Here is a 12,853-nt window from a genome sequence, read left to right on the forward strand (position 1 = left end):
CAGATTCTCTGTTACGGGACCTCTCTCCTCTGCCTGGGTGCCGGGGCCTAAATATCTGAGAATGGACTGTTCCAGTGGTGGGTGACGGGAAGCCAGATTCTCTGCTATGGAACCTCTCTCCAATTGATTTTGGTTAATTTTTATTTATTTAATTTTTATTTTAATTCATTTCCCTATCCACATTTGTTTGCAGGGGATTTACCTACATGTTGCTGCCTTTTGCAGCCCTCTAGCTCTTTCCTGGGCTGTTTTACAGCCTTTTTAGTGCCGAAAAGTTCGGGTCCCCATTGACTTCAATGGGGTTCGGGTTCGGGACGAAGTTCGGATCGGGTTCGGATCCCGAACCCGAACATTTCCGGGATGTTCGGCCGAACTTCTCGAACCCGAACATCCAGGTGTTCGCTCAACTCTACTGACAGGGCATGAGATACTTTTAACCTAGTTTTTTTGATCATGACAAGTGAGGTTATTAGCCTAAACAGGCTTTATATTGGTGATTTATAGAAACCCTTCCCAGATAGGGCCGCGTTTGTTTATTCTGAGCTGCAGTGGAGTAGACACCTCAAAAACCAAGAAAGGTCTCTGGCTCCTCCTGCTTCCTCTTCTGCTGCAGTCTCAGCCTCTTCATCCACCTCTGGAGTGACAGTGCCACCTGCCACCCCGCAAATAGACGATCTTCCAGCAACACCACCACCTGGGTCACCAAGCATCTCCATAATGTCCACACTGGAGCGGAAGAGGAAGTAGCCCCATACCCACCCACTATCCCTGGCCCTGAATGCCAGCATTTCAAAATTACTGGCCTTTGAAATGCTGTCATTTCATCTGGTGGAGAAGGAGAGTTTTAAAAGACTTATGGCGGTGGTTGTCCCACAGTACGTCGTGCCCAGCCGCCACTACTTTTCCAGGCGTGCCATCCCTTCCCTGCACAACCAAGTGGGGGACAAAATCAGGTGTGCACTGCGCAACTCCATCTGTGGCAAGGTTCACCTCACTACGGATACGTGGACCAGTAAGCACGGTCAGGGATGTTATATCTCAATAACAGCACACTGGGTAAATGCAGTGGTGGCTGGGCCTGAGACGGATAGCAGTTTGGCGCATGTCCTTCCACCACCGAGGATTGCAGGGCGCTTCAGTTTACCTCCTGTTGTTTCCTCCTCCTACTCCGCTTCCTCATCCTCTACTGCCTCCTCATCCAGTCAACGTAACACCTTCACCAGCAACTTCAGCACAGCCAGGGGTAAACAACAGCAGGAAGGTTTAAAACGTATTTATTTGGGGAACAAACCCCACACCGCGCAGGAGCTATGGACGGGCCTTGAACAACAGACCAATGAGTGGTTGGTGCCAGTGAGCCTCAAGCCCGGCCTGGTGGTGTGCGATAATGGGCGAAATCTCGTAGCGGCTCTGAGACTAGCCGGTTTGGCACACATCCCTTGCCTGGCACGTGCTGAATTTGGTGGAGATTCCTTAAAAATTACCCCAACATGTCAGAGCTGCTGCATAAAGTGCGGGCACCTATGCGCGCTTTCGGCGTTCTCACCCTGCTGCTGCTCACCTGTCAGCACTGCAGTATAACTTCAGCCTTCCCATTCACCGCCTCATATGCGACATGCCCACAAGGTGGAACTCTAACTTGCACATGCTGGCCAGACTGTGCGAGCAGCAACAGGTGATAGTGGAGTTTCAGCTGCTGCACGCACGGGTGAGTCGCTCTGCGGAACAGAACCACTTCACCACCAATGACTGGGCCTCCATGCGAGACCTGTGTATCTTGTTGTGCTGTTTTGAGTACTCCACCAACAGGGCCAGTGCTGATAACGCCGTTTTCAGCGTTACTATCCCACTTCTATGCCTCCTTGAAAAAATTCTGCTGGCGATGATGGAAGAGGATGTGGCACAGGAGGAGGAAGAGGGATCATTTCGTAGGGTTTCAGGTCAGTCATTCACAAGTGGCTCCGAGGGTGGGTTCCTGCACCCACAAACGCCAGATACACAATTGTCCAGCCAGGGCACAGTTCTGGAGGATGACGAGGTGGAGGATGAGGAGGAGATGGAGGAGGAGGAACCTTGTTCACAGCAGGGTGGCACCCAGACCAGCTCATGGTGCGTGGCTGGGGGGATACAGAGGACACAGACGATACACCTCCCACAGAGGATAGCTTTTCATTGCCTCTGGGCAGACTGTCACACATGAACGATTACATGCTGCAGTGTCTCCGCAACGACCGCCGAGTTGCCCACATTGAACGTACCGTCCTTAATTCCATCACTGGAGCGTGATCGTAAGATGCGTGAGTACAACCGCACGCTCGTAGACATGCTGCTGGTGGCATTCCCACCTGACAGCGGGAATCACAAGGCAAATGCAGAGGAAGAGGTCTTCAACGCAGCTGGGGCACCGCCAGCACCTCAGAAGGCAGGGTTAGCATGGCCGAAATGTGGAAAAGCTTTGTCAGCATGTGAGATTTGTATGGGGAAAGTTGCCGAGGGCGACAACTTCTAGTGGGGTGGCATGTGAGATTTTGAATAACTTCTGCCTGTATAAGGTTTATGTTTAAAGTGTACTTAAACAGTCATTTGGCATTCCGAGCACTAGAGGCCACTGTTTTGCAGCTTCAACCAGCACACTCTGGGATTTGCATATGTAAAGTAGGTGATGACTCATCTGCTGCGTGTGAGTGAACCAGGAAGTGTTGATCTGACATGGTGTAAGGATTGTGCTGTGAGGGACTGAATCCGATTCCATCCTGGCTTGCAGATATCCGGCAGTGAATGGACACTCAAAGAAAGGAGAGTAGCTGTAGTCTCCTTACTGAATTCCTTTGAAAGAAAGATTGTCCCAGGAAGACCAGTTTCAGTGTGTTGACAGAAAGCCTCATCATCAAGCAAGGCCGCACGGTTGTTGAAACCTTGGTGGCCATCCCGGGTAAGCGGCGTCCTAGGGCCCAGAACGGACGAAGGTCAGTACACCCGTTTACTCCATGCTTTACACTAGTGGCGCCTAAAAAACAGATACTAAGTCTAGGCCTGAAATTAGATAGCTAGTTAGGGTTGTGTTATTGCCAGGTTGTTCTGGACTGTTCTGAGGCGCACTATTAACGCTGCAGGCTCTGCTGTGTCCGCCATCGGCTAGGTCAGTCCTCTGTAGTGGCACAGCACGACTTGCAGGCTCTGCTGTGTCCACCATCGGCTAGGCCTGTCCAGTGGGCAGGGACATTGACAGTGGGTCCGGGATATAGCGTTTTCTATGCGTATTTGTATTATTTTGGTTATGCCTGTGTTATTACTTTTTGCCTAAGTAAAGGTTCTGTTCTTGTATATTAAGCTGTTGTCAGTGTCGCTTTCCTTGTCTGTGACTTCGCTGTATCCTGGGGAGTCCACCCCGGTACACGGCTTACAAGCATGCCAGAACAACCAGCACCACCAGCTGATGTGGAACGTCTTAGCAGGAGGCAGCATTTTACCAACATGGTGGAGCAGTATGTGTGCAATCGCCTACACTTACTGAATGACGGGTCTGCCCCCTTCAACTTCTGGGTCTCCAAATTTGGCACATGGCCTGAGCTAGCCCTTTATGCCTTTTGAGGTGCTGGCCTGCCCTGCAGCCAGTGTATTATCTAACGTGTATTTAGCACGGCAGGGGGCGTTATCACATACAAGTGCAGCCGCCTGTCCAATGTGGACAAGCTCACGTTCATTAAAATGAACCAGGCATGGATCCCACAGGACTTGTCCGTACCTTGTGCAAAATAGACATGCCTTAACTGTTATACTACAGCGCAATTGCTCATTCTTGTACTTTGGATATTTCACACTCTTTTGGAGTGTTCCCTAATTAAAAATATAAAAAAATTAAAACCAAAAACCAGTGTTGGCTACCTCGTCCTCCTCCACCGCTGCTTCCACCTACACCTCTACGTCCACCGCCTTCTCAAACTCCTACTCCATATGGACCTCCACCTCATAAATCAAATTTTTTATTTTTTTCTGTACGTATTTCTATTTTATTTTATGTCATTTCACTAATTTGTCTGTTCAATATTCGGGTGAAATTAACCAATTTTGGGCTGTGATAGATCCCTGCTCTACCTAGTAGACAGGTTAATAAATTTCATAAATTTTTCTGTTACATTCTTGAATTGACATTTTACAATTTTTGACATGAATAAACCGCTGCTCTGCAGGGACCGAAATGTTAAAAAATAATCTGTTCCATTGCTGGGTGACATTAACCCATTTCTGGCAATGAAAAACCCCTACTCTGCATAGGTGACCGGGACTTACATTTCAAAAATTTGGCTTTAATTGGCCCTTTCCTTCGATCCTTCTGCTTTAATAACTTTTCCCATATTTCCGTTCGATCAAAATAAAATTTCATCCATTTATCTCCCTTGGATGTGGTCTCTCTTTCTCACACTCTCTCTCCGGCGTGGAACCCTGATTCAACGAAACCCTTATAAACATGGTAGGCTTAGAAAAAAAACACAAGAAATCAAGTTGATAGAGAAGATATCCAAATGGATGGTGGACGTCACGGGGACACCTCTGCATAGGTTACGGGAACATAAATTTTAAAAAATAGTCTGTTACATTGTCAGGTGACATTTTACCAATTTTGCTGCATAGAAACCCCTGCTCTGCAAAGGTGACAGGGACTTAAATTTCAAAAATTCGTCTTTAATTGGCCCTTTCCTTCGATTCTTCTGCTTTAATGATTTGTCCCACATTTCCACTTCATCCCATTGCGGCCATTGACCTCCCTTGGATGAGGTCTCTCTTTCTCACGCTCCCTCTCTGGCGTAGAACCCTGATTCGCCGATAACCATGATCAACATGGTAGGCTCAGAAAAGAACATGGAAAGTTGATAGAGCAGATATCCAATTGGATCGTGAACATCACGGGGACGTGCGTCATTGTGGGGCAGTATGTTTGCACACGCCTACGTGAACTGACTGATGGTTCTCCCCCCTGCAACTTCTGGGTCTCCAAATTGGGCACATGGCCTGAGCTTGCCCTTTACGCCTTGGAGGTGCTGGCCTGCCCTGCAGCCAGTGTATTGTCTGAACGTGTGTCTAGCACGACTGGGGGGGGTTATCACAGGTTATATTTCCCAATGTTTTAGGGTGTAACCTAATTAAAAATATATATATATTAAATTTAAAACCAAAAAGCAGTGTAGGCTACCTCCTCCTCATCCACCGCCGCTTCCACCTACACCGACACATCCACCGCCTCCTCAACCTCCTACTCCATATGGACCTCATCCTCCTAGATTAAGAATATTTTATGTTATGTAAAGTTATTTTCCTATCCACTTTTGTTTGCAGAGCACTTGCCATGCTCTTAACTACATTTTGATGCCATTTGCAGCCCTCTAGCCCTTTCCATGACATTTGTACAGCCATTTTAGTACTCAAAAGTTCGGGTCCCCATTGACTGCAATGGGGTTCGAGTTCGGGGTCAAGTTCGGGTTCCGAACTCGAAACTTTTTGTGAAGTTCGGCCGAACCCGAACATCCAGCTGTCCGCTCAACTCTATTTATTGGTCCTGTACTAGTTGTTTACATAGTTCTAATATTATGAATTGATTATATTAAATATATGCTCCACGATTGTAGAGCACTTCCCGTTCTGGGGTCATGGGACCGGAGGTGAGTACTCCATCACGCGTAACTACTGCTGCTTTTTTTTTGTAGATGGACACTATATATTCTTGTAAGCGTCCATGTGGTATGTGATATGTTGTGCTCCTGATGAAGGGGTTTTGAATACCCCCAAACGCGTCGAGCTGTTTTGAAATAAACAAACTTTTATCCTACTGATAGTCTACCGGGTCACCCATCTGAAGGACACCAAGGGGACCAATATTCTACAGGTGACCTCGGCGAGGGAGGGTTTGGCGTCAAGGGTCTTGACTTTATCTTGCGCCCCCCTTCCTGGTGAAGTGAGTAAGACACAGAGTGTGTATATACACCCAACTGGGTTATATTCTCATATATAACTCATCAGTCTGATGTAATTGCTTTTAATAATAATAATGATATATTTATTTTATCTTCTGTTTTTATTAAGAGCCCCTCTCTTCATCCATTACCCATTATCAGTCGGGCATTTTGTGCAACTGCCGATCCCTTTTTATTGTGATCCTTCCTTTTTCCTTTTTCCCTGGTTCCTCACATTGGACTTTGGAGGCTCTTTGCCTTTACATCACTTAGGGAGACTATAGATTTCTGGGGGCTATCATCTTCTGCCTTCCTCCTTTCCATACCGTGACACTCCACTAGTTATTTTTCTTTTTTTATCTTGAATCCTAGTATGCATGCTGAGAGCAACAAAGTCCTATATAATAGTCAGGCCTGTGACCAAGACCAGCTAGCGTGCTGCCTATAAGCAACCCTGTATAAAACACTGTGTGCAATACTGCATGTTGAGAAATGGAGCATACCGTGACTGATTGGGACTATGCAGTGGTACTGCTCCCTGTACAGAAGAAGCGGTGGTGATAACTCCAGATACAACCATCTTTATTGCTGCCACTCTGAGGTGAGCAGAGCCAGAGCATCATTGCCCAGAAGTTGGGCGCAATGCAGAGGAAGAATGAATTGTTACTTCATAAAGGCATTGTGTTATATTTTCCTGTTGCCACTAAAAGTCTGTTGCCTCTAAGTAAGCCAATGCCCTCATCGAGAATCTGTAATCACCAATTTTGTTACCTGAACTGAGAAGTTTGTCTTGCTTAAATTACAACTCTGCCCCATCCTTTCACCATCCTAAGTGAAGAGCCATGCATACCACTTAGGGCCAAACATTCTGCCTAAGGCCTAACCTACTTGCATGTTAGCTATTTAAAGGTCTCTTTAGAATAGTGCTCGTTTCTGACACCATATGGACAGGTTAGCTTTTAAGAATTGTTCATATGATGCGGTGCTGAATGTGGCTGTTTCTTCTGAGGTGATGTGCCTGTGGGTTGGTGGGATCCAGTGCCAAGAGGTCTTAGGGCCCTTACACATGAGCAGGCCATATGTCCCGAACTGACATTGTTCGTGTGCACGAGAGCACACAGCATCATAGGTTACTGTAATACTGTGCACATCAGGCCTGGACATATGGCCCGCTAACAGACCGTATGTCTCGGAGGGCATACAGTCATGTGCAAGGGCCCTTAACCTGATAAGCAGGGGTGTTGTTGGGCTGCTGGGTATAGCTCCCTGCAGGTGTTGTGCTGCGGTCATGGTAGTCACCATGAGTAGGGATTCATTCAAAAGAGTCCACCTTGAAGAGGTGAGCAGGCCTATGGATTTTGTATAAAACATATACTATGTGCTATGTGTACATGTTTATGAATTATGCTGAGAAGCAATAGATCAATGCATAGCATGTGGTTGTGAGATACATGTCATTTTTCCACACACTGGCAAAATTTGGAATTCAGGAATTTTAAAGAAGTTTAAAAAGATAAATGTTATATATGCTATACAATAAGGACCCATCTTCATTTAAAACAACAAAATATATAAAGCTATGTAATAAAGATCGGTATGAAAAGAAAAGAAAATGCTTTATAAGATAAAACAGTAATAGTGTACAAACCTTTCTACTTCTTGTATGGTCTCTGGCAGAGGCACACCTAGTGTCTCAGGAAGAAAGCATGAAGCAATGCCAGAAAGAATAGGACAAAGGCTATAAATGATGAGTGGTAGATGAATATAAAAATCTGCCGTCATCTGAACCAGTGGAGCAATTATTCCTCCAAGACGAGCCATCATGGTGCCTAGCCCCATACCAGACTGCCTGCAAAAAATATTATAGGTAATGTACATTCAGATGGGATCTATAGATTTCACAGGTTCTCCACCTCACATGGCTGCTCACCTGATGGCAGTTGGGTACAATTCACCAGTGTATAGAAATAGACAGGAAAAAGATGCTGCTATACATCCTTTCCCCAAAACAGCCATTGAGGTTCTCACTGTCTGAAACCCTGAAAAAAGACAATACCCTTGAAGATACTCGGAACAGAATGCCACATAAGGTACAAGTAGTTATCCAAATAAATCCTTTGTGCAGACAAAAAGATGAAAGCAATGAGAACCACTTGCAGAGGATATTTAGTTTTGATTCAAAGCAATCATGCTCAACGACAATAGATAAAGCATAGCTTTCATGAAATATACAAAATGAATATCTTCTAACATATCCCCCTGTCCATGCTCCTGCTGCCGTTGTGGGTCTGGCAGGGATTTAGGTAGGTAGATATGCAACATCCCAGAGTTATGTTACTATACTCTTTTACCCTGCTACCACATGTTAAGTGTATTTATCTTGTCATCTTGTATAATCTAACATTACATCCTTCATAATGTGCATTTTCTGAGCCTATTACATGTATTTGCTGTAATTTTCATGCACACCAGCAGGTGGCAGCAATGTGTCAGCAGAACCTTAGACGGTTTAGTGTTTCTAAACTGGAATCGTTTATCCCAGTTCAGCATCCCCCTCTATGAGCAGAATTGGGCTGGTCCCATGTCCTGACTCATGGGGAGGAAAGGAAGTTAGAGTTAGTGTGCCAGCTACCCCTGCTTGGGGAAGGCTGTGCTGGTAGGAGTTCCCAGTTCTAGGGATCCCAACCCAGGATTGTGCCTTGGCTGAGGCCAAAGATTTCCATTCCCAGCCTGAGCCTTCAGCCTCAGCTGGTTGACAAGCAAGCAGCCACCTCCAGACCTCCAGAAAGAGCCATTCCCTGTGAGCATAGCTGTGAGTAACTATCCAGAGACCAGGAGAAGCCAAATTCCTCCTCAGCTAGTCAGTCCCATACCAAGCAGAAGATGGAGCAGAAGACAGATTCCTGCCACATATTAGAGCCATAAGCAGACGACTAAACCTGCACCAGAGCTCCAGGCACAGGCTAGATGCAGAAGAGATATTGATCCATGCCATACATTGCCAAATACCTGCTGGGACCCAAAATGCTAATGATGTATCTCATATGGATTAATGCTGCTTTCAGTAAAGATAAGTTGAATTATACTTCAAGTCTGGATCTCATTTATTCCTCAATTACTCCTACTAGCAACACTCATTTATTGCAAGTGAGCCAGGATCCAGGAGTCCAGCCGCATCAAGGTAAGAGACACAGTTGACACTATACCTACTGCTACACAGAGACATTACACCACTCTGGCATTCCTCACCTGGTACGTGAGTTGCAACACCTTTAAAGGGCCCTGAGACTGTAACCTGCGCACGCTGCAATTGGCGTCACGAACAAAAACTCTAAACTATCATTTACACCTGACCCAGTCAGTGCATATTATTGCGCCAGTGTGCATTAGTCAAATCCGGCTTACTGCAGATACACATGAGGCATCAAATTGAAGGGTGGTGTATTTAAGATGATGATAAAGTGGTGCCAGTTATGGGTGTTTCATAGCCTAGTTTGGCTTGTGCTACAGTACGTAAACTAGAAACCTGATCTATAACCTGTGTATCTTGACTATTCTTTGGGATTTTCACTGTACTAAAACCTGATTCTGCTTGACTACCGTCACGTAATCCTTGGTTCACCTACAGTACATTCATGTCTCCTCTATGGCACCACAGACCTGATCTTTCTTGACCACTGCTACTGACATAACAGTGTGTTATCCACAGATCTCCCATAACAGTGTCATCCACAGATCCCCCATAACAGTGTCATCCACAGATCCCCCATAACTGTCATCCACAGCTCCCCCCATATCAGTGTGTCATCCACAGCTCCCCCATATCAGTGTGTCCTCCACAGCTCACCCATAACAATGCATCATTCACAGATGCCCCCATAACAGTGCATCATCCACAGATCCCCCATAATAGTGTCATCCACAGACCACCATTACTTAAAAACCCACCAAAAGCACACCTTTTGGTTCAAAATATTTTTCTTATTTTCCTCCACAAAAACCTAGGTGTGTCTTATCATCAGGTGAGTCTTATAAAGCAATAAATACAGTAAGTAATGTCATAGCCAGACCCTTATTTCTGACATTTAAGGAATCTATACTGACAGGGAGTGTTCCACAGGATTGGCACATAACAAATGTGGTGTCAATATTCAAAAAGGGTCCAAGAACAGAGCCCGGAAACTATAGGCCGATAAGTAACATCTGTCGTGGGTAAGAGATGTTATCTTGCAGTACCCCAATGAAAATAAGCAAATAGCGCCATATCAGCATGGCTTCATGAGGAATAATGTCAAACTAATTTAATCAGTTTCTATGAGGAGGTAAATTCTAGACTCGACCGCAGCGAATCAATGGATGTCGTGTATCTGTACTTCTCTAAAGCATTTGACACTGTACCACATAAAAGGTTTGTATATAAAATGAGAATGTTTGGACTGGGAGAAAACGTCTGTATGTGGGTAACTAACTGGCTCAGAGGGTGGTTATTAATGGTACACACTCAGATTGGGTCACTGTCACCAGTGGGGTACCACAGGGGTCAGTCTTGGGCCCTAATCTCTTCACTATATTTATGAATGATCTTGTAGAACGCTTGCACAGTAAAATATAAATTTTTGTAGATGAAACTAAACTGTGTAAAGTAATTAACACGGAAGAGGACACTATACTGCTACAGAGGGATCTGGATAGATTGGAAGCTTAGGCAGAGAAGTGGCAGTTGAGGTTTAACACTGATAAATGTAAGGTTATGCACATGGGAAGGAATAATGCAAGTCACCCGTACATACTAAATGGTAAAACACTGGGTAACACTGACATGGAAAAGGACCTAGGAATTTTAGTGAACAGTAAACTAAGCTGTAAAAACCAGTGTCAGGCAGCTGCTACCAATGCCGATAAGATAATGGGTTGCATCAAAAGGGGTATAGATGCCGTGATGAGGACATAGTCCTACCACTATACAAATCACTAGTCAGACCACACATGGAGTACTGTGCACAGTTCTGGGCTCCTGTGAACAAAGCAGACTTTAGTGTTGATCGAGCATCGCTATGCTCAGCCGAACACTGAGTGTGATCGAGCACTATGTTCGAGTCAGTGTATTTAAATGTAATTTAGCATCTATTTCTGAAAAGGGTGATAATGGCGGGACGCCACTAGCCCGAATTATACTATTTTTTGACTCTCCTCCTTAAGTAATTATTAAAGAAATATTGCAGTATGGATTGTTCGTTGGTGTGAATGGCAGTCATGTCAATTCGTCATGTGATCGGCAGACTGCATCCACCTTACTATGGGCTGGAGCATGCTCAGTTGACACTTAGTGCTAGGTTGCCATCTTGGTTGCGGGCGCCTATGTTTTCTATGTGATAGGATATTCTCGCGTGATGAGAAGTACTCTACGCCTGCGCAATACGAAATCTCGGACGCTGACCAGGTCCTGCCGTCTCAAGCTAGATGTGAGAACTTTTGATTAAATTAGCTATTTGTTTTTAATTAACACAATCATGTACACCTGAGATGCGATATTGCTTAATGAAAGTTTTTTTATGATATGTATTGTAAACATATGAATTTATGAACACAACATTGGCACATAGCACTTTATGATTTATTGTTTGTTTCCACTGAGATAAAATCATGTACACCTTTTGTATACTGTTTTTAACACAGTTTTTATGGATATTGATATATAATCATGTAATCACTCTGTTAATCATGAATGCTATATAAGCACTTGATTTTGCACTATGTATTATGGCTTGACAAAGGCTCCATGGAGTGAGCTGAAACATTGCTGTTACCACATGGGTTAATAAAATACCCCCTGTTTTTCACGGATATTTGAGTGCTGACTTGGCCTTTTTTGCAAATAAATATATATATATATATATATATATATATATATATATATACAGTACAGACCAAAAGTTTGGACACACCTTCTCATTCAAAGAGTTTTCTTTATTTTCATGACTATGAAAATTGTAGATTCACACTGAAGGCATCAAAACTATAAATTAACACATGTGGAATTATATACATAACAAAAAGTGTGAAACAACTGAAAATGTCATATTCTAGGTTCTTCAAAGTAGCCACCTTTTGCTTTGATTACTGCTTTGCACACTCTTGGCATTCTCTTGATGAGCTTCAAGAGGTAGTCACCTGAAATGGTCTTCCAACAGTATTGAAGGAGTTCCCAGAGATGCTTAGCACTTGTTGGCCCTTTTGCCTTAACTCTGCAGTCCAGCTCACCCCAAACCATCTCGATTGGGTTCAGGTCTGGTGACTGTGGAGGCCAGGTCATCTGCCGCAGCACCCCATCACTCTCCTTCATGGTCAAATAGCCTTTACACAGCCTGGAGGTGTGTTTGGGGTCATTGTCCTGTTGAAAAATAAATGATGGTCCAAACCGGATGGAATAGCATGCCGCTGCAAGATGCTGTGGTAGCCATGCTGGTTCAGTATGCCTTCAATTTTGAATACATCCCCAACAGTGTCACCAGCAAAGCACCCCCACACCATCACACCTCCTCCTCCATGCTTCACGGTGGGAACAAGGCATGTAGAGTCCATCCATTCACCTTTTCTGCGTCGCACAAAGACATGGTGGTTGGAACCAAAGATCTCAAATTTGGACTCATCAGACCAAAGCACAGATTTCCACTGGTCTAATGTCCATTCCTTGTGTTCTTTAGCCCAAACAAGTCTCTTCTGCTTGTTGCCTGTCCTTAGCAGTGGTTTCCTAGCAGATATTCTACCATGAAGGCCTAATTCACACAGTCTCCTCTTAACAGTTGTTCTAGAGATGTGTCTGCTGCTAGAACTCTGTGTGTCATTGACCTGGTCTCTAATCTGAGCTGCTGTTAACCTGCGATTTCTGAGGCTGGTGACTCGGA

General features: G+C 44.7%; 1 protein-coding gene across 1 annotated transcript in view; it reads right to left on the reverse strand.

The window, feature by feature from the left end:
- The window catches only part of LOC122920049 (solute carrier family 22 member 6-B-like), a 161,231-nt gene that overhangs the window by 20,428 nt on the left and 127,950 nt on the right, over positions 1-12,853 (reverse strand). Inside the window, exons 8-9 of the mRNA XM_044269260.1 lie at positions 7,879-7,987; positions 7,597-7,797 (exon numbers count right to left, since the gene is read on the reverse strand). Of these exons, the coding sequence (XP_044125195.1) occupies positions 7,597-7,797; positions 7,879-7,987 (310 nt within the window). The remainder of the gene's footprint in view (positions 1-7,596; positions 7,798-7,878; positions 7,988-12,853) is intronic.

The sequence above is a fragment of the Bufo gargarizans genome, chromosome 10 (assembly GCF_014858855.1).
Source record: "Bufo gargarizans isolate SCDJY-AF-19 chromosome 10, ASM1485885v1, whole genome shotgun sequence".
Taxonomy (NCBI): domain Eukaryota; kingdom Metazoa; phylum Chordata; class Amphibia; order Anura; family Bufonidae; genus Bufo; species Bufo gargarizans.